Source organism: Scardinius erythrophthalmus (genome assembly GCF_964197995.2).
Source record: "Scardinius erythrophthalmus genome assembly, chromosome: 14".
Lineage (NCBI taxonomy): Eukaryota > Metazoa > Chordata > Actinopteri > Cypriniformes > Leuciscidae > Scardinius > Scardinius erythrophthalmus.
The window spans coordinates 26,994,988-27,018,414 of NC_138234.1; the positions used below are offsets into that span (position 1 = coordinate 26,994,988).

General features: G+C 37.7%; 1 protein-coding gene across 3 annotated transcripts; it reads right to left on the reverse strand.

The window, feature by feature from the left end:
- Positions 1–1,417: 1,417 nt before the first annotated feature.
- pdgfaa (platelet-derived growth factor alpha polypeptide a) lies at positions 1,418–9,578 on the reverse strand. 3 transcript variants are annotated; one of them, XM_081383730.1, is made up of 6 exons: positions 8,721–9,578; positions 7,917–8,013; positions 5,411–5,518; positions 5,138–5,325; positions 3,484–3,604; positions 1,418–2,065 (listed from the first exon to the last, which is right to left on the reverse strand). In XM_081383730.1, the coding sequence occupies exons 1-6, from the start codon at positions 8,781–8,783 to the stop codon at positions 2,052–2,054; spliced, it is 591 nt and encodes a 196-aa protein (XP_081239856.1). In that variant the 5' UTR covers positions 8,784–9,578; the 3' UTR covers positions 1,418–2,051. The 3 variants fall into 3 exon arrangements, with proteins under 3 accessions (XP_081239856.1, XP_081239854.1, XP_081239855.1); XM_081383728.1 differs by having other exon boundaries at positions 7,917–8,031; XM_081383729.1 differs by having other exon boundaries at positions 1,535–2,062; positions 7,917–8,031; positions 8,721–9,060.
- Positions 9,579–23,427: the final 13,849 nt, after the last annotated feature.

Below are 23,427 nucleotides of genomic sequence, written 5' to 3' on the forward strand. Positions count from 1 at the left end.
GGCCTTATCCTGCCTGTTTTTTGGAAAGTGGATGTGTTGGTTTAAGTACTTAGATGTGACTATCACAACAAAGTCACACTAATGACTCACATTGGATCTATTGTGCCTTCAAACACACCCAAGCTGGTGGTTTGAAGTAAAGAAAGCATGTTTAAGTCCTCAAACCAACATGTAACCGCATTTGTGGGTAATAGGCCTACTTGTTACATTACAACAAGATCTCAAACATCACATGACGTTATTCTGACCTCGTCTCTCAGCTAACCACTGTCTACAAGAGTTTTGTGTATGAACGCTAGGTCTGTGACAGTAACTGGCAATTATAATTAGCTTTCATTTTGAAACAACGCAGGGTTTCAGCACAAGCCAATTCCAGGAGCCCCATCAAAGTCTCTGGAGCGGCCAGACAGGAACTGGGCGACCAGTCAGGGCACAGTTTGGTTTAGTGGTTTGGATGTGTGTGTTTATGTGGCTGATGTTTGCTTTGGATATGCCAGAACCTGACAGAGCAGCTTCCATCATCTCAATTATCGTCATATTAGAGAAAGAGAGCTGCACGAAATAAGCCAATCAGAACTTATTAGATGCCTTAAAGTCCTCCAGGAAAGTTCATACTGGTGCAATGTGAAAGCGAAAATGGGGCGTGACCCGACGCAATCAAACAGCCAATCAGTTTTTTTAATTAACTGAAGGTTACAAATTGTATTATATTAATTCTCAATATGTACACATTCATTATTAATCTTGTCCCTAACATGATGAAAACGGCTTTGTTCATTTTTCTTGTCACCTCACAATGACAGTAAACTAATTATTACGAGTCACGTTACATAGGCCGATTTTAAGTTAAAAATGGCGAAATTAGACGAAAGTTTATTCTGATTATTTTTGTCATTCGTTTAACATTTATGACCTAAAGAGACCGTCAAATATGAAATGTTTAGTTTAGCTACTTTCATCTTATCTCGCACTTGACCGTAAACTGAAGCGTCAGTTGCTCCGCTAAAATTCGCGCTCAGCAGCTTCTGTGAACATAAAGCCCGCCTACTTTGATTTGATTAATCATCTAAAATATTCTGACATTGACGAGCAGTGACAGTCCAATGAGGCTCAGATGAACACACACACAAACACCCTGTTGCCTTTCACCATCCACTCATTTAGCTGCTGTCGCATCCCTTGACATGCCAAGTCATGTCCTTTTCCCTTTCTTTTTATATTTTTAGCCCCCGACAGGTTTTTTGCATTATCCATCTTTTTCGAGGACAACTCACTACTCGTACCACTACCCCTTTAACTTGTGGTTGCATTAATCTCAATAATATCGTCTGTAGGACATATTTAAAGTAGACTTAAAAATGGCTTGTCACCCATGGTTTTGATGTGGTTGCATTTGGTTCAAGAAACATTCCAGATCGACACTGAAGAGAGAAGATTTATCACAATGCTCCTGGTTAGGAAACGGTGTTATGAATGCACATAATCACACTCATCTTTGAGACATATTAATCTTTGTCTGTCAGACAAACGTCATAAAATGTATTCACTTTATTAGTATCAGTTACTGTAGATTGTGTTTTGTTGTACTCGTTCATTCTACGGCATATATAAGACAAGAGAAGATCAGTGTTGATAAAAAACTGGCAGTTATACAAAAATAAGATGATACAGATATTTGCTGGAGAAAAACATTTTGATACACAAATAAAGTTGTGATAGATGCTCCTTTAAAAGGTCGTGGAATCAGTACTTCGACGTCTGCGACTCAAAGTTCATTTTCAGGCTCTGCGAGTCTCTGTCATTGCAGTCTCTAGTTTGTTGTGCTTTGTTCCCCCAGGGTTTTAATCCAAAGTCTCTCTCCGGGTCGCTTCTAAAGGTGCATCAAAAGTCCAAAGTAAGCCAAAAAGGGCGCCCTGATTCGCTCATTGTTGAACAGTTCACATCCGCCTCGTCTCTTCAGATGATATCACCCAATGGCTGTCGTGCAGTCCGAGTTATCTGATTGGATGCGATGGCCCTCCTTCTCTGCTTTCTTTTATCCAGAGCCACGCTCACCTTATATCTGCTGTGGAGAAAAGACTTTGTTAGCTTTTGACAGCGCACCTGTTGAACTGAAAAAAAAAAAAAGCTGCTTACAATGGATGTCTGTGAGTGAAGTGTGCAATGGATGAAAAAAATATTATTTTGTTTCTTTGTACTTAATTTTTCTTCCTCAAAGTTTATTTGTCTTAATATTAAAAATTGCATTTTATTATATATATATTTTTAAATATTATTAGATTTTATATAAAATTGCACAAAAATGGTCTTGTCTTGAATAATTGTTAAAATAATCTTACATTTTTATATTAAAAATAATCACATTTTGTATAAAAAATACTCCCTAGACTGCTCTTACTCTCGACCTTGACCAATAAGTCCACTTGGCTTTCATCTTACTGACCAATAGTCTAAATATAGAGTCTGTAAATCTTGACTGCCTGCTTTCGGACAGTTTATCTTATTTTCCATTTCCTCTTCTTTTTTTAGCTCTGGCCTTTGAGCGAAGGAATGAAGGGAAACGACAAGGCAGGAAAAAAGGGTGGAGAGGGAAAAATAAAACAAGGTGTGGGAAAGCAAATGATTAAAAAGACGGAGTGTGTTTAAAGGTACAGTAAACGATTCCTGAGAAACGCTGTTGAAAGTGGATTATACCGAGCGCACAACAAACTTGCAGCCATTCAGCAGTAGAAGGCGTGTCCATTCATGATGGGTAGGGGGAGAGAGAGTGAGCAAGAGGAAGATTTGAAGAAAGACTGTAGAAAGAGAGATGCCTGAGAGACATTACAAAAGTGAAAAGCTCAGAGGAATATCACTGGAAAAAGAAAGGATATGAGCTTCAGGACCAGCCTTGGAACGCGCAGCTTTGTATGATACGTTGACGTAATTTCCACTGGAACAGGAAGCTAAGGCGGGACATATTGAATGGCCCCTCCTCCTTTTCAAATAGCCAATAGCGTTTAGTTTACCTCACAAACTGCAAGTCGTACTTGACAGCACCATGGAAGCGAATCCGAGTGCTGATGATACGATGGATTCAATAGTAGAGGTGTGAATAAATTCTAAATTCTAAATAAATTCATTTAATTTCTAACCACGTACAGTTGGAAAACGGAATAAAACTAGAGCGTTTGAACCAAACACACATTTTCAACTCATATTGCTCTGTGACATATCTGTCAATGGTCGCTTTGGCCAGGTGGTATTTATAGCATGGGGGTTTCAATACTCTAGTGTACTGTATGTTAATTTTTGGTTCTTTCGTCATCTTCGCATTATTTTGCTTCGCTTCAGCTATGATAAAGAGACATCCAACCATGCATTGTTGATTTTGGGGGCTTAGCAATAAAGGGAGGGGTGTGTTTGTTTGGGTTGATTTCAAATATCAACAGTGTTTCTCAGAAATCGCGTACTACACCTTTAAGGGCGGCAGTGTTTGCGTACCTGTGTGTATGCGGGACTCTGAGTGATGTTTGGACGTGCACACGCACTCGAGATGATCCTCCAGCTGCACCTGCACCTCCCGAAGCTTTGGCCTTCTGCGTACATACTCCACCTTGGCCACCTGAGAGAGAGAGAGAGAGCGAGAGATTGTGGGAACATCCTGAGTTGCACGCACACACTCATAACCCTATCAACAGTGTGTTTTTTCCTCTGCTTTTCCAGAGGTGAGATAAGGCGAGAGCTAAATGTGACTCGGTCGGTTTCCTGTAACGCAGATGAGCCGCCTCAAACCTCTCTTTCTAAACACACACACCTCATATCATACTGACAGACTCCTTCCCTCCCTGCCAACTCAGCTGCCCTGCAGGCCCATTTATACAATACTTTATTCAGGTCGGAACACTCACACACATTGCTGGCGAGATAAACGGAACAGAACACACCCCACAGCCGTGGAGTAACAGACAGATATTTGCAGCGGTTAACTCAAGGTTAGAGCTATTCGTTAACCAGCCGCGGAAGTCTGGCCTGAAACTCTTTCAGTGTGTTCAGCGGCCCTGAAATTCTCATTGACACTGTCCTCCCTTTTGGCACGTCCTACGCCTCGCTCTTGTTACATTTAAATCTGAGAAATGTGAAAAGCTTTGCATGGTGAAAATGAGCCTGGCAAGTGGCAAACACGGTCACAGCCTAGTGCGCAGAAGATTTGCATCAATAAAAACGAATTTCCAATATAAATGTGCTTAGACGAGGAGAAACAAGGGAGTTGTTTCAATTAACTTTCACCTACAGTTCCTATAAAAATGCAGAAATGAAAAAAAAAAAAATAATTCACAAGCAGGAAAAATGGTGCGCTTTAAAATGGGTGTGGATGTCATAACTCAGATAACTTGGTCTTAGAAGAAAAACACCTGTGTTCATATTAAGATTTTATATTTCATATTAAGATTAAGACTTTTGACTGCAGATTTTTATATTATTTTATATTTATTATTATGAAAAATATTTGTAAAATTATTTAAAATAATTCTGATTTAATAGTAATTTATAATGTTTAATCTATGTGCATAAAATATTTAAATATATAACAATATATATATATATTATTTTATATTTTATATGTATTAATTATAAAACATTGAACATTTTTATTTGCCAAATTATTTAAAATTATTTAAATGTAATAATAATTGAAATTTAATCATAAGTTAAATATTTAAAATATAAATATATATATAATATGTTATATTTTTAAGCTAAATTTGCTCAATTATGCAAAATATAGTTATAATTAAGTATTATTTTAAATATATTGAGTATATATTTTTAATATATAAATTAGAAATATTTCTATTTTATAATAATACTATTTTTATATAATATCTTATATTCATGATATATAAAAACATGTATATATAACAAATTAATATATAAAATATGTATTATTTATAAAACATTGAACATTTTAAATTTGCCAAACTATTTACAATTATAAATATTTGTATATATATATATATATATATATATAAAAATAGTGCATATATATATATATATATATATATATATAATTTTATATTTTGATTTAAAATAATGATTAAATAATTACATTTCAAAAAAAAGTATATACTAGAAGGGAAGATGTGTGTTTTCTCACCTTCACAGTCCTGTAGTGTTTTCTGGACGGGTGGCAGCGCATGTTGCTGGTGTTGCAGCAGCCTGAGCATCGCCTCACCTCGACACACGGAGGCCAGATCAGGAAGTTGGCAGCCGTGGGATCCACCTGACTGCGTGGGATCTCGTAGATCACTGTGCGAGTCTTACAGACGGCTGGCACTGCCTCCTCTAAACACACAATAGCCCATAAACACACAGAACAACCTTTGCAGGAGCTTTGCAACCTGAGCGTGTGTGTGTGTCTGTGTTTTACCAATGCTTCTCTTGCGTCTAGAGTGTGCGTGTGAACTCTTGAGGTGTCTGCTGTCATACAGATGCTCCTTATGGTGGCCCTGCTTAACGTCTTCCAGCACCTCATTCTCTGCAAAAGAAGTCAACGAAGCACAAAGTCAACAGTGTTTAAGCAACATATTTTGGCTTGTAGAACAAGCAACCATCCAATGCACAATCCCTCCCTCACTATTGTGAAGAAAGAGTGCCCTTGAACCTCTTTGTGAACCCCGCCTCCGCCAGCCTGATGCAAAGAAATGAAGAAAACCCAGTCTGATTACTAAGTAAAGAATAAAAGGTGTCCGCAAACCTGCCTGCACGCTTCATTCGAAAGCAAATATATGCACCGCCTGAGGACACACCGAGAAAACCTACTCAACAATAAGACGTTCGGAAAGGATTGTGTCATTTAAAATGCTTTAAGGATGTCTGGTTGGTTAGTCTGAGCAAAGTGCGCAGTATTTAATCATGCTGTTCCACGGATCCGCAGAGCCATTCAGCCATACAGCGGGACGATGGGGGGGCAGAGATGCCCCTGTTGTTGCCCCCGGAAACCGGCCCAATGGAGGAGGAGGGTGGTTTTAATTCAGGCTTGAGCACCGTGGCCGACCGACCCGCTCGGCTTTTCACACAGTCGTTAGCGGAGCAACAGACCTCACAAACGCAAACACTACTTGAGCTTCAGCCTCTTTTCTCTCCCGAACACACGGACACACACTCGCACGCAGAGATGCACACACAAACTGAGGAATTCGACATGAATAATACATTACAGCAGCGCTGGCATTCAGCCGCACTCAACTCATAAAGGCAGCATGACAACAGTATAATGGAGAGAGTCTCTTGACCTCCCTCAGGCACCAGCCACACAGACGCAGCTGTTTGCATTTCAATTACAGCGCTTATGGGCCGAATCAAATCTGAGGCTCATATCGTTACGGCTGCAGCATTTCCTCATTAGATGCGCTGGAAGTTTATATTTGAGGCGTTGTGGGTATTTTAACCCTTTCGGTTGGGTCTTCGCCATCAAATCTTTGCGATTACAAAAGCTTCCATTTAGGGTCAGATAGGCTTCCTTAAAGGGATAGTTCACCCAAAAATAAAAATTCTGTCATCTATACTCACCCTCATGTTGTTCCAAACCTGTATGAGTTTCTTTCTACTGTTGAACACAAAAGAAGAATGTTGGTAATCAAACAGATGATGGTAGCCATTGACTGCAATGGTATTTATGGAAGTCAATGGGGTCCATCAACTGTTTGATTACCAACATTCTTTAAAATATCTTATTTTGTGTTCAACAGTAGAAAGAAACTCATACAGGTTTGGAGCAACATGAGGGTGAGTAAGGGATGACATTTTTATTTTTTTTATTTTTGGGTGAACTATTTTACTGTTTATATACTTTAATAATTATTTGTGGGATGTGCAAAACTTCTTATTATTAAAACTGACTAGTCTTCATTGTGGGAATAACTAATCAACAGCATCTGTACAGTGTAAAGGCAGCCGTTGATAAGTTGAAAAGATGCTAGCAAAGACAAATGACTGAGAATGCAAATAAATGCAAGGAATAGGACCAATAGCAATGCAGTATGCAAATGCTGCACTGACATCATCACTGTCAGTTTGAATTTAGAATTCTGAACATTCAATCATTGTAAGCCAAACCGAGATTTTTAAACTTTACATTTTTAAAAAGCATTTATTTATTCACAAAACATGCTGAAATATCACTCATGCTTCAAGAATGGGAATAAACTACTTTTTCATATGATGGAATTTAAAAATGTACTGTGACTGCATCATTTCAAAGGACATATTTGAGCTCAGAATGTTTGTGCTGCCAAAATGTCACATGATTTACCAAGTTCAAATGCTGATGCGGCGCCATGAGTGCAGGAGCGGGACTGCGGTCTCTAGGCAACATGTGCTGAGGCGTTCGTGGTGAGGTCCATAAACTTTGAGTGCAATAAAAGATTGAGTGAGTCTCTGAATGGATATTTCCCACAGTCTTGTTCTCCTAACATTGCACCTCAACACTTTGGCGACTTGACACATTGTGCTGACATTGGTTGGGTTTCACTCATGTTTTAAAACAAATCTTTTAAGTGAACAAATCATTCTCAAACGAATCAAGGACTACAACAATTCTCCAATTTATCTAGCACACAACCCACATTCCTGTAATAGTTGCAGTGCTTGTTTAGCAACTTGTTTAGCAACCAGCTGACAAGAAGGTTGAGTGAATGTTCCAATGACTCATTCATAAACTTGTCGCCAAAGATGTAACATGCAGAAAGGACCACTAAACAAAACTGAATGAATCTGAAGAAATCTTTTTTATTTTTCAATTTGAACAGATTCACAAGATTCAAGTCACAGATATGAATCACCACTTGCTGGTATAGGTTTAAGATTTATTTTAGATCATATTTGGCCTACCCACACCTCTTGTCAAATAATCAGAAAAAACAGAATGACTTTACCTACGAAGTCAATCTCCAGGAGCCTCTGGAGGTCGCTAATGCTGCGGATGTCGCTGTTAGAGAGTCTCTCGATCAGCTCTCGGGGAATCGGCGCTTCCTGTGGAAGAAAATGGTCCTTCCAAAGTACATCAAATTGAAATGAATGAAAATTCATGTGTTGTGGACCAAATCCCTTAAGTTCTTTAGTAAAATATTAGATAGTATTTAAATACTTTTACGGTTGCACCACTTGAAATGTTTAAAGTCATTAGCCTATATCAAAATATTTGTAGAAAATTCGATATTTTTATGGTAACACTTTACAATAAGGTTTCATTTGTTACTTCGACAGCATGTATTAATCTTAGTTAATGTTATTCTCAACATTTAGGCTACTAATACACTTTTTAGAACAAAAACTATCTTTTAACATTAGTTAACAAAGTGAACTCCCAAGGGTTATTTAATGCTGCATGCAAATACATTGCTTATTGTTAGTTCATGTGAGTTAATGCATTAAATGATGTTAAAAAATGAGACCTTACTGTAAAGTGTTAAGATTTTTTTTCAATTACATGTAACCAACATGAGTAGCCAACAGATATTACATATATTTCTAAAAACTCTTCAACTCTAATGTAATTTAAGCTGAAATTACTTAAACATCCAAGTTGATTGTAGGCCTACTTAAAATTTTTAGGAAGCAAATTCTTTCTTTTTTTACAGTGAACAATCATTCATCATGTGTAAAGGAATCTCTCTCTCTAAACATTGTGTTCCTCTCCCTCTATCCCCAATGAATATGTGTTCAGAGGTTGGTCTTACCTCAGCGGCTGCTGAAAGCAGAGAGAAGCAGCAGAAGAGAAAGTAGATCAGCGCGGTTCTCATCTCCCCTGTGGTCCAAATGTGTCCCAGCGCAGGCGAAACCTTCCCGACCGGAGCCGCAAAGATGCTCCTACCGGCGTGGAGCCAGGGAACATGCCTTTCCACAGACAAACCTCTCTAAGGAGGATAAACTCTTCACAAGTCTGTTAAAGCACTATAACGACTCTCTGAAATCAAATACTCCTTTTAACAAGTAATTGTCGTTTTAATCCGTTGTGATCATTTCACACACAAAAAAAGAAAACATGAATGAAGCGATCTTTCATCTCTTGACCGCATCGCTTCTGAATTTAATTTAAAAAATCCTAAATTCTAAATCCAAAGGTAATCCTAGATTCAGAAACATGATAGAATAAAGAGTCCTCGTTTATCCAAAATAGTCCATTTTATGCACCGTCCACACTTTGTGTCTTCAACTCCTCATATAAAACTAATTCGGTTCAAACTTGAACAGGTCTCGCTCGCGCGCGTGGAGGGGATCTGACAGTGAATGAACTGGCGCTTCTCTCATCTCCTCAACTTAAACTCAGAGAGAGCCGCGCGCCCCCTCAGGACGAGGTAATCTCTGCTAACCAGCCTTTCAAGTCACCGCATTTCGATTCATTTCAGTGATTCCAATCTTTTCAATCAGTTGGGAAAAAAAAGATTCACTAAGTGACCGTCGTTAAAATCGTTAAGTCAGTAGGTGACGACGACTTAAGCCGAATCGTTAAAAACACCGTTCTCTTAAAAGATGGGTTCAGAAATTAGACACCACCATAATTCGGATGTGTTTCACCTTGCTCACCCTTTGAAGACAGAATTATTTCTACTTCGCTTCACATTTCCTCAAGATTAGACAAGTGAGGACGTGACATCATACCCTCGCGTGTTATTTTTGAAGGAAGCGGTTAAGCTATTTTCCTTGATATTTCGACTCTGGAGGTGAGTTATCAAGGCAACTTCCTCTGAGCTATTAGAAAGTTAATAGTTAACACGTTTAGTTCAGATTCAGACAGTGTTTACATTAGTCATGTTCTGTCAGATAATGTCTAACAGGAAAAAATAGGAGTGGGTGAGTTTCAGGGTCTACTGAATCCAGTGTTCTCCTCAGTTTTAGATGGGTGAATCCTTAATTAGCCCCACTGAGACAGGAAGCACCATAGACAGACAACTATTGAGAAGAAATTATGGGAGAGAAGGAAACATTGAATGGACTACAAGATAATAAGGAAAAGGTGAAGACAGCAGACTACAGGAGGTGAGCACACTGTCCTAGAGTTGAAACAATGTAGGCTAGATACATAGACACGGCACACACACTAGCTTCCAAATTGGGTTTGGTGCAGTTTGGTGAGGTAAAAGGGAATAATGAAATTCTCTGGAAGCTTTCCATTCATTCCGCTCATTCCACAGATTGGCTCTTGGAATAAAAGACTTGGCATTTTCTTCTGTAACAAAATACATTATGGTTGTGCATGTTCCCATTTCATTACTTTTGAGGGTTTGTGTGTGTGACAAGCACAATTTGCATTCCTGACCCTGGCTTTAGCTGTAAGATGGAGAGGAATGTGTGAGGACCCACACACACACACACACACTAAAGCTTCAGCAGGTGAAGAAGCTGGAAATCCAGCGTCTATGTAGTTCATGACTGACATCTCAATGAAGACGGAGGGGGAAGGGGTACGAGGTCAGACGAGCTGAACCGAAAGATCTGATACGGAAAGACGTTTTGGTATGGATGGACGTCTAGCGACAGTTTGATATGAAGGAAAAAGGAAAAGCAAATGAGACGACATTTGTTATGGTTGTGGTAAAAATAGGCAGAGAAAAAAGGGACTATGGGAGTTGAAGTCCCTTGAGATCCCGCCTTGCCAAAGAGAATGAGTCACAGCACAACCACATCTACCAGTAATGTGTGTGGGAAACCTCTACGGAGCACGCAGATGCGTACTTGTATCTTTTCTGTAAGACAGACACTCTTGGACACACGGACACCCACACATACCTCGAGCACCAGTGGTCCATGCCAAGCTGGGATTCCTGCCAAAACCAAAAACCTTTGCTCTCCTTCCCATCCATCCAAGCATGAGAATAATAAGTTGAACTTCTATCGTGTAAAAAACACTGCACACTTGCTAGCTGGTCAAGCTCTTGACTTGAGGGACTTTTAAGGAATGGTTCGGAAATGAAAACTCTGTTACCATTTACTCACCATGATATCATTCCAAACCTGGCTTTGTTTCTTCTGTGGAATGCAAAAGGAGAATTAAATCAAAGCAATTTTGTTTTAAAACATTATGTAACTTGATAATATCTAAATAAACTTAATAAAATCAATGTGGTGTAACCAACACACAGAGGCCAGTTTTCCGTCATCTGACCACTTTAAATCTTCGCGATTGTCTCAATCATTAAATTTTTCATTAAACAATGCATTTTATTCAGGTCAGATGGACTAACCCTAAGAAAATATGTTATTAATGACTCAAAGTGCATGATATTTGTACAAATAAAAATAAGAATCTTAAAAATAATTTTTAAACATTTATGAATAATGATTAAATGTGTGCAAAACCCAAAGAAAGTATTTAAGTATTTTCTACTTGATGGTTTCACCACTTGACATTTTAAAATCTAAATATTTGTAGTCATTAAATCAAAGTATTGTAGAAAATTTTGTGCAAATTTGGTGAAAAAATGGACCATTAAAATGTGTAGTTTAGTAGGACATACGCATTTCTTTACAGAATGTTTTCCTTTGCATTTTTTGGGTACAGACGAGACGACAACTTTGTTAAAGTGATCCCCATTTCAAACAGATCTGTGAAACAACTAAAAACGCTGTATTATATATGCCAGGCCAGTAGATGGCAATTTCACTTAGTAAAGAAACACTACGCGCCTATAGACTGAACACGAAATATGCACGAAGTCACCGTTTTCACAGATTCACGTTTTTGTAGTTTACACGGAGACGATAACAGTATCAGTTTCATAAACTTACATATTAATTTGTTCCCTTGTTTTAGGTGGTTTAACCATGGTTTAACTAAATACAAAGAGGGAACTTATTAGTACAACATGGCCATGATTTACCTAAGGGTATCCAATTGAAACGCCTTTGGAGACGGCTTATGGTAGAGAAATGAACATTCAATTCACGGGCAACAGCTCTAGTTGACATTCCTGCAGTCAGCATGCCAATTGCACGCTCCCTCAAAACTTGCGACATCTGTGGCATTGTGCTGTGTGATAAAACTGCACATTTTAAAGTGGCCTTTTATGGAGGCCAGCCTAAGGCACACCTGTGCAATAATCATGCTGTCTAATCAGCATCTTGATATGCCACACTTGTGAGGTGGATGGATTATTTTGGCAAAGGAGAAGTGCTCACTAACACAGATTTAGACAGATTTGTGTAATATCAAACAATATTTGAGAGAAATAGGCCTTTTGTGTACATAGAAAAAGTCTTAGATCTTTGAGTTCAGCTCATGAAAAATGGGGGCAAAAACAAAAGTGTTGCGTTTATAATTGTGTTCAGTATATGATGCCAGATGTATGGAACGCATGGCATGTGGGGGGAAAAAGATGTTGTGGCCACTAATTAACAATTCATTCAATTTGTGGCCAAGTTTTATTAAAGGTGCTCTAAGCGATGTCACGCGTTTTTTAGGCTGAAACATTTTTTGTCACATACAGCAAACATCTCCTCACTATCCGTTATCTGCCTGTCCCCTGAACACACTGTAAAAAAATGCAGTCTCTGTAGACAGCCCAGGCTCCACAAATGGCAAGAAAAACAAACTGGCCCAGCCTGGACCACGAAACATAAACAGTGTTCCAGCCAATAACCGACAAGAATGATTTGGGAGTGGGGGTGGGGGTTGGGGGGTTAGTGCACATGCACATGAAGGGGGGTGTGGGGAGTGGAGGAGAGAGAAGAGAAGAGGGAAATTAGCTTGAGGAGAGATGTCCTAGACAATGACAATGATTAACGTTAGAATTATATTCTCTTGAATTTTGAAATGGCTGACACGACCAAAGAGATGATTTTCCGACGAACAAATAGCAAAGAAGAGGGAAAAAGGAGAAGGAACATGTGAAGTCCCAAATTTACATTGGAAAAGCACGGAAGGGAGGGGGAGGGGACGGGATGAGAAGGAGGGAGGGTCTAGCTAGCCTCCGTTTTGTTTGACAATACTTCGAACATCAAAATGAAGTGAAGTCACCCAACATCGCTTAGAGCACCTTTAATTAATCCCCCGTTTTAGCTAAATCATTGGCATGTTTTAATTGGATAGCCAATTAGCCATGACATGCGAGAAAAAAAACAAGATATCGTGGTGACAAATTAAGAATTTTTTTCCACAATTTACTAATTTACAAAACACCATTTTTAACTAATAAATGAAAACTTTGTATGTGTTTTGGCTGTTCATTTACATAACAATGGAAACAGTGACGGCATGCGTATTACGTGTTCAGTCTATAGGTGTGTAGTGTTTCTTTACAAAGTGACATCTACTGGCCTGGCATGAATAATACAGCAATTTTAGTCATTTCACGGATGAATGGGGATCGCTTTGACAAAGCTTTACCTAAAACGAGGGAACAATTTAATAATCATATGGATGAACACTTAATTTGTGTCCACAATATCTTGACTCCCCCGCCTCCTTTGAAAATATGGAGGCATGGATAAAAATTGAGAACTTTGTGTCCCAAAGTTTTGGCTCTTTTGAAAGTAAGTGAAGGTTGAGCAAGTGAGAAATAACATGTCTTGAAATGTCATGTAGCATCAATGCCAGAACAGTGGGACCAAAATATGTTCTTCAGTAATGGATCTTGGCAGTGGAGTGACAGCATCAGTTATTTTGATTTGCTCTGCAGCACTCATGAGTGGATAAAACATATAAATGTACATACAAAAGTATTATTGACGAGGGAGGAAAAAGACCCCTGCTCTGTCCCTCCTCCTCCTCAGTCTCTCTCAATTCCTGCACTGTTCATCATCCCCAGTGTCTCTGGCTCCTGCAGAGCTTCAGTGTGTCCGGAGGAATTAACAGACCAAGACCTCTGCCACCAGAGACAAGCCCTCAAGCCCTCACAAGAATAACAGTGTGTTGCAATGCTTGAACGGGGAGAAAAAAATTAAGGGAAATTCCCAGGAGCAGTCCAGACAGTTTACACAAAGAGACAGACTAGACTTATCTCACCCTCCTCCAATTACTGGCTTTGCGTATTTTTTTTATTATACATAGATTGTGTATGTTTGTGTTTGTGCATGTCTCATCTCATCCTTGTAAGCCATTTAATACTGAGACCTTAAGATGGAAGAAGGAAAGAAAGGTGTGGTTGAGCATGTTTGTTGTACCTGGAAGGAGTGTTTTTTACAGCGTGTGTAAGTTGAACCAAAAATGTGTTTAGGAAATATTAACCAGAGACTCTTGTTTCTCCCTCAGTGATGGGAAGTAACTAGCGCCATGTAGCGATGCTGCTAACATAACTTTTTAGTAGCGTGACATTAGCTCAGCTATTCTCAAAATAGTGTTGATTTTCCAGTAATAAGCTACATCATTTTCAACATTAAGCGGTGTAGCATGACTAAACTCTCCATCTGTGTTTTTTATGTCACAATGTATTATGCTAACAGCCTTACAGCTAAGCAAGGCATACTGTATTAAAGTCAACATGAAATCCAAATGGTCCCTAATTACTTTCTAAATGGATGTTCCTGGTCTAACTCCAAAGGGGGAAAAAATCTATAAATGTTTAGGAAAATGTAGCAACGTAATAATGCTAACAAATAGCAAAATAGCTACCTAGGCTACCACTGTTTTAACAAACTCACATTCAGTTTCTATAACTCTTACTTTTTATAATCTAATAAGTTCTCATTGGGTAAAATTTAGTTCCACCTGAATTTTTTTCTCCTTGAATATCATGTTATAATTAATAAATACATCACATTATGGAAGTAAAATTGGTCACATAATGAACTTCATGTTGACATGAATGGAAAAATTTCTTAAAATGTCCCCTCTCTCAACCAATATTGTTATTGTTAAATCAAATGAAACATTTTCATTCATTGAAATAAGGCTGAAATAAAATAAAATAAAAATATTACAGGAAAACTTCAACTTAAAAAACTTAAAATAATTAGAAATTTGTAATTTTGCCCTCGCTACTATCTTTAAAGAAATAATAGACTAAAACTAAATTACTTAAACATACACTAAAATTACAATAGAAGCTGAAAAATACAAAAATTAAAACTAATTCAAGTTATTAATAAATGCTATAAAAGTTTAATAATATTAACCCTCTGGTACTGTTTGCGTGTCAGTCAAAAATTACAGATTTTTTATTTTATGTCAATGAAATGATTTTATGATATTTTAGTTCGATTTTGTATTTTTAGGGGGGTATTATGGTACTAAATTATATTTATGCAGTGGTTATAATCCATTTATTCACTTTTTGAGCCTGAAAATGAAATTTAATCTGTCATACTTGAATACTTTGAAGCACAGACTTAACACAGACTTGGTTTCTTTTTAAAGATGACACTTGACAGATTATTGCTGAAGTGAAAAAAGTTCTAAAATTTTACATTTTTGTTATGAAAAAATGCAAAAATGGCACAAAGATAAAATTTTTAATTTTTATATTAAATATATATTTCCAAAATGCGTTTTACTCTACAGCTGTGAGAAAATCAAAGCTGTGTCCCAAATTTGAGGAATGATATCTTAAAAAAAAGAGCTTTCAGTAAGATTTTGTTTGGGTGCAGTACCAAACATTTCCAATAGAGGAAATTCGTCTGCCATTAATTTCCAATGCGGCCATTTTTGACAGCGAACAATACAAGTGTGTACAATTTCAAGTGTGTTCACACAGCAAGTGCGAAAACCTTTACAAAGTTTCGTACCATTCCAATGAAGTAAAAAATTCAACAACAAAACTAAACGTAAACTTTTTCGGTCTGAAATTACCGAAAAGCACCAGAGGATTAAAATAATATGAAAACTCATCTCAAGTAGCCTTATTCACAGTCATGGACTACCAGGACATTTTTAAATTGTAGTCCCTGCACAACATAAACTTGACCTAGCTTGAACTCTCTTGTGGCTTGGCAAGCTGGAGTTTCAAAAGGAGCTTCCTCAACCCTGGCCTGCATCAGGTAGGTCAGAGAGGACATCAAAGCCTATACTCAGTGTAAGCCTTGTTTGGCTGCCAACCAAAACCTATTGTGCATCATTGCAGGAGCATTTGGGTGGTGTCCAATCAAAGGCTTATCCCAGATAATGCATGAATATGCTTAAGTTTACTCATAGACACAACTGTCATACGTCAAACAACATCTGCACGGTGATGACGGGAGCTTGCGTGTGAGCGCAGCTGAAGAGGTCAAGACCGATGATGTTGCACAGCTACCGTGTTTGAGAACGAGCCCTGCCGTAATCAGCATGAGAATAAAGCTTTGTTTTGATATCTAGGATCAGACACACATGCAGGAACATGCTTACATGTGTGTATCGCAGTTTGGAATGCTCTTACTCTTAGGAACAGCGTGTTACAACCTTATCTGCATTGTGCAAGGCCAAGTCTCTATCTTACAGCATTCGCAAATGCACAGTTATTGACCGAAATATATCATTAGTGATGCTTGCTATGGGTGCATACTTAGTGTTAGTGATTTGAACAACTCCTCCTCCCACCAAATGCCGGCATGATGCATCAGAAGGAGCTAGATTTAATATTCTGAATTATTTCAATCCACAATCTGACTTGTCATGCAGCCTGGAATTATAACCACACTATGTTGTTTCATCTGGCCCGAGGAGGACTGGTCCCCTGACTGGCCTAGTATACTTAAAAAACATAGTATACTTTGGGCTTTACCCTAAAGGTGAAAATTCTCTGCATATCATCTCTCAGAATTTGTGCTACGTCTCATAATGATACCTACTGTTTGGAAGCTTGTTTCCGCCACAGAATAAAACATTTTAAAAGAAAATTGCGACTTTTTATCTCACAATTGCGAGTTTACATCTCACAATTCTGACTTTATTTCCCAGAATTGCGTGATAGAAAGTCGCAATTGCGTGTTATAGTCAGAATTGCGAGAAATAAACTTGCGAGTTTAGGCTATATCTCACAATTCTGACTTTATAACATGCAATTGAGACTTTATTTACTTCCAATTGCGTGTTATAAAGCCAGAATTGCGAAATATAAACAGGCAATTCTGAGAAAAAGTCAAAAATTTTGTTTATTTCTCGCAATTGCGAGTTTATTTCACACAATTCTGACTTTATAACACACAATTACCACGTTATATTACGCAATTCTGACATTATAACCCGCAATTGCGACTTTATATCACGTTAAGTCAGAATTGCGAGAAGTACACTCGCAATTGTGAGATAAAAAGTCACAATTACCTTTTTTATTTTTCATTCTATGGTGGAATTCAAGCTTCCATAGAAACCTCTAGGATAGAATCTATTTAGAACACTCTAACCAACCAATTTTAATTTAGCATGCTAACGGCTAGTTTTGCATGGCTAAGAGCCACTAATATTTCCTTCAAAGTAGTTTTAAGGAAGGTCTTTTTAACCTCATAAAGGACCTCATGTATAAAATTTGAGTTGATTTCATTCTAAAAGCGCCTCCTCCCCAAAATAACCATATTTGGAACTTACGACGCCTAGTTTTACTATGCATAACCTCATCTGCATATCATTTCCATATGGATATGGATGTGTTTAACGTTAGCCTACAAAACACTGTAGCCTATAAATCCTGAAATGCACTTTACAACACCCAGTTTGTGCTTATGCAACTTTATACATCAGACCCCAGATCTGAACGATCTTTCATATCTGAGTTTTATAGATAAAGCCGAAGCATGGAAATAGATAAGTGCTTTCCTGGTTTCCATTTTGATTCCTTATCTCCTGCACTAGTCATCTTCTTTATATACTAAAACAAAAGGCTCTTTCTTTCATTGCTTCCCCCTGCTTTCTGTCTGCTGTTGTAATTTTTTCCCCCCGTGTCCTTGATCTTGTATGTAAGATTAGTGGTCACCGTGGCATTGTTCTGTTTATCACTGAGCAGATGTGCCGAACACTGCTGAGTGGCCCACATCTTCCTCTCTCCTTCCTCTCCCCTCTTCCTCTGAGTGACAGTGATGAAGGTATTTGGGTAAACAGGACTCAGTGTTGATGGATGGGTCAGTAAGCATCTGGTGTGTGAGATCAGCGTCGGCAAGCACCTGCAAAAGACTCAGAGGAAACACTTGTTCATTCTTCTCGTCTATATTTAGAGCTTTGTTTAAAGAGAAACTCTGTGATCATTCACTAATTTCAAATGCTGCTTTCTTCTGTGGAACAGAAAAAGAGATATTTTCAACAATGTCCATGCTGCTCTTTTCCATATATTTAAAGCTTACACTCACTAGGGACTGTTATTTAATTATTATTTAATATATCAAATCTATCTCACGACCAATTCGTAACAATTCGTACGAATGATTAAAAGTTGGCTAATTCGTATGAATTCGTACGACCTCACTCGTACGTATTTGTACGATTTGTCTAAACCCACGTGATGGGTAGGTTTAGGGGCGGGGTCAGGGGTAGGTCATTCGTATGAATTCATACGAATTCGGCAATTCGTAAAATATGTACGATTTAGCAAAAATCGTACTAATTGGTACGAGTGAGGTCGTATGAATCAGTACGAATTAGCCACTTTGTTAAATTGTTACGAATTCGTCGTGAGATAGGGTTGAAGATATACATTTTCAGTTGTAGTCATTTAAAAAGTCATCTGAAATAATAAACTAAGTGCAATGTAGTGTTGTCAAAAATAGCAATTTCTCAATACGTAATGATACGGAAATATCTGAAATGCTTCCAATACTCATTTTCCGCAGAATAGATGACAGCTACTCTTTCTCTCTCTCTCTCATCTCTCCGACAGCCATTTACACACAAACCCGTCTCCATTCACTCACTCATTTCATTTGTTCCAGATGAATATTGTTGCTGTTACAGGGCTTGAATTTCGTCGTGGGATTGCGCGTATTGCGCATAATTTTAATCATTCCTCAAACTGACTCATTACTCATTTCGCTGCTTATTGCGCTTTAACAGTCAAATACACACAAAATAATGTCAAAATGCCAGTCTTGGCGAGTATTCACGTAAACAGAGTCAGTTATGTTTTAAGTGAACGTAAACAGTTGAGAAAGAAAACACATGTGTAACAGTATAATGGATCTGTGCTTCAGGTCTTAAAGTGACAGCAGCCTAATATACCTGCAGTAAAATTATGAGATAATAATAGGATTTTTAAATGCTTTTGAGATTGGTCTTTATGTTCACCAAGGTTGCATTTATTTGATCAAAATAAAGTAAAAACAATACTATTGTTAAGGCCTGTTCACACCGGGACGAATTTCGCGCGCGATATTCGCCGACGTTTAACGCCTCGTAACTAAACAAAGGCCGCCAATGTGAGTGTGCACACCGACGCGAAAAACGCCACGCGTAAAAGTGTAATTTTTTTAAAAACGCCTCGGGTTCGTTTTTTTGGTTTGACGTGCCGCGTCAAAAACTATCCGACCAATGAGATTGGCGCTTTTGCTCACGTGTCTGGAGCTTCTGAAGTTACAGTAAAACACAACTTGGGGGCGCTCAAACACAAAACGGTCTTGCCGAGCACGCATACGTAACGGCGAAGAAGATATACACCGAGTAGCGTCTAAACACTGCCGGGAAGAAATAAGACGAGGAAGATGCAAGGCAAGATGAATGTAGAGCTGCTGGTCTCGTTGGTGTCGGAACATAAAGAACTATATGACAAACGCGACAGCGACTACAAAAATCTTGATAAAAGAGAACTGTTATGGAGTGGTATTAAGCGCCATCTAATGTCAGGGAATGAATTTGCATGTTCACTCGGCTCATCGTCAGCGAAAATCGCTTGGGTGTGAACACAAAAAACGCGTTGAAAAACGCTGGCGAATAACGCGCGCCGATATTCGTCCCGGTGTGTACGGGCCTTAAGGCTACATAATATTACAATTTAAAACTGTTTTCTGTTCTATTATATTTTAAGATATAATTTATTCCTTTGATGCAAAGCTTAATTTTCAGCATCATTACTCCAGTTTTCAGTGTCACATGATCCTTCAGAAATCATTCTAATATGAGGATTTGCCGCTCAAAAAATATTTCTGATTATTATGAAAACAGTTGTGCTGCTTAATATTTTTTGTGGAAACGACGATACTTTTTTCAGGATTCTATGATGAATAGAAAGTTCAAAAGAACGGCATTTATTTGAAACAAAAATTATTTGTATTAATATAAATGTCTAAATATCGTATGTAACACATAAAATAATCAAAACATTTTATAAACAAAAAAATAGAAAAAATTTAATATCTCCTTTTGAATTACACAGAACACAAGATTCCATCTCGCATAATTCATTTCCTCAATTAATTGACAAACAAGCCCACATTTGATCTTTCACGTCTGTTTTTAAGCCACGCCTTCTTCATGCTCTCATTAGGATGAATGACATTGTTCAAAGAAAGAATAAACCGTACAGTAGCCTACACACCAGTGCAATGCAATGACGAAATTCATGATCTGTCTGGGTTGTTGTAGGCTACTTTTTTTACACGCAAGATTAGTCCAATTAGCAATGCGGTCACATGCGCAGGGGCTTTGCGAATAGCATTGTCTGAGTTGTATCGCTTATCCGCAGTGTCTTACAGAGAGGAAAGAGAAAGGCGTGAAGTGCAGTGTTACTCACTGGAATAATGAGGTCATTTTTGTCCGACCACACAATGCTTGCAGTCTTCCCTCGGATTTAATATGCAGCTATTGGCGGGAAAGGACAGTATTGTTCTCGCTTTAGATTTAACGTGTGTGTGTGGGAGAGAGAGAGAGAGCTACCGCTATAGGTGACATCATCAGTGCAGAGAAAACCCCTCATTAGGGAGTGATTCATCTTATTAGTAGCGTTTCAGAAACGCAGCACGTGGGGCCCAAAGGAAAAGGTACTCGCGGTCAGATGACGACGGAGAGCTTTTCAGCACTTAAATACACAGACAAACACACGCACATGCCCACACACACCTGTGCAGGTGGGCTTTTTGAGTTGCTTCATTTGAAGCCACAATAATAGATCAAAAAGCCCTCGCTGCCTATCCCAAGCTTTCATGAGACTGTTTAAAAATACAGTGAGCATGTGTGAAAAAGAAGTCGTTATGATGGCAGTGCAAACATTGCGTTCTAAAGACAGGTGCACTGATGAGAATATGCATGAGAATCATCTTTCTCACAGCGATTTATTGATGATTTATGAAATATCATATCTTATGTTGATGATTATATTTTAATACATGTTTTCCATGATGTTTTCATAAGAACAGTAGGCCTATGTGAGCATTTAGATATTTGGCGTTCAGAAAAACACTTTTCATAGCATATCTGACAATTTCAATGAATCTTGTTCAAAACGCTGATGCATCATTGAATCCACCGTTCAGAAATATTCATAGAAAATAATAGTATTATATAAATAAATAATAAATACATTTATTTATATTATTATTATTTATAAAATAAATATAAATAAATAAAAATAATAAATTGATGTATTGGAACATACAAATCATATATTTTATTTTTAACATTTATTTTAGGTTTTTATCTCCTTTACGCCATTTTGATTAAAAACTGGGATGTAGGTCTACTCAAATATCACAAAAATTGTGACAAGAATATAATTTTAAAAATATATCAAGTATAAAATTAGGCCTAGTGTAGAAATAAGTTTTAAAATATATACTGTAAAAAAGAAAGATTGTAGGCTCACTCAAATATTGTCAAATGGCTGAAAAATATATATTTTTTAGAGTATAAATATAAAAAGATATGATACATATAATGAAAAATAAATTTTCCCTTTTTTATCCGTTTTGATTAAATATGAAGATATAGGCCTACTCAAATATTGCAAGAGTACTGAACGATTAATATAATTTGTTATAAAATATAAAGGATTATGAATAAAGATAAAAAAAAACTATACAAAAAAAAAATACACAGGTATAAAAAGTAGCTGTTTGGATTAAATGATTGGATCATTATTGCAGTGATTATTATGTTTCTAGCATGTTATATGTTTGGCAACAGTTCTTCTAACCCTAATTTATGGAGTGTGTAGCTTTTCATTTCTTAAACAACCATGCAGGAAGGAAGACACATCATGGCCATATCCAGGATGACGATGTCAAGATTCATATATACATATGTGTGTGTATAGTTCACTTTCTTTTGATGTTAAAGTGTATCTGGTGAGATTTTGGTATATGAGTAGCTGTGGACCATACGCATGTACGTACCTCTCAGATCTCAAAGATCAGAGAATCCACAGCAAGTTAAGTGCAGTAATGATGGTATGAGTGTGTTTATGTCGAGTGTGAGCGCTGAGAGTGCATGCCTGTGCTTGTGAGTGTCAGATGGAATGGCTTACAGTAACAGCCTGTTACAATACTAGGAAAATACTATTAAGTGTCTCTCCATCACTCTGAAGAAGATTCTAAAGGTAAATGCTGATTATGTTATAGATGTGGGTGAAAGACGGTAAATCTCTGGTTTGATTTTTAATACCAAGAACCATAATGAGAAACACTCTCTCCACAAAAAAAACAAAAAAAACACTAATATTTTTACATATATCTTTTTTCGTTTTTATCAGTACAGTCATGCATTGCTCAGTCATGGTTTATCTTAGATAAACCGGGTTTGGCTTAACCGCACAGGTTATCTTTGAACTGCACACCTGTTGGTACTTTAAAAAAGCTGGCAGGTGAGTGGAGATGAAGGGGCGCATGAGACAAGCCAGAGAAGGAAGGGGAATGTGTGTGTGTGTAATGCTGGCAGTAATTGTCCCTTTGGCTTCTTGCCTGGTTTGTAATGTCTGATGCTTTTTAATGGCACCGCAGCAGGTTGAGCTGGTGAATGAGGACATACTGTTACTGTAAATATAATAAAATAGAGCAGACGATCTAAACAGGAGGCCACTCTCGCAGCGCCCTTCAGTTTGAGCTGGCGGGGAGGGCATTGTTTCTTTCTTCCTCTGTGTTATGACTAGATATTAAGCTCTCAGGGTCTTTCACACACTCACACACAATCTCTTATGACTGTGTGTGTGAATATGAAAGGAACCCTTGAACATGTCTTCGAAAATGTGTTTTAAAATGAATTACAACTTAAACTATTTAGGGTTTTTTTTTTTTTTTTTGATTAAAATAGTGATGTCTGACTTAATATAACTGGACAGGATCTCGCTTGAATGTCAGCTAACACTTGTTAAATTGCACCCTCTGGTGGTGATGGACTAGACTGCATGATTTAGACATTTGTTGTCATGCCTGATCAAACATGATATGGAGCACCGCAAAAATAGATATTGGGGCCACATATTGAGAATTTGTTTCAATAACTTATTCATGGCCACGTTTTATGAAGTCATTCCATTGTTTTAGTTAAATCATTGCCACACACCATAGGCTACTGATTCATTCCCTAAATTGTGGCCACTTTTTCCTAAATCATTCCCTTGT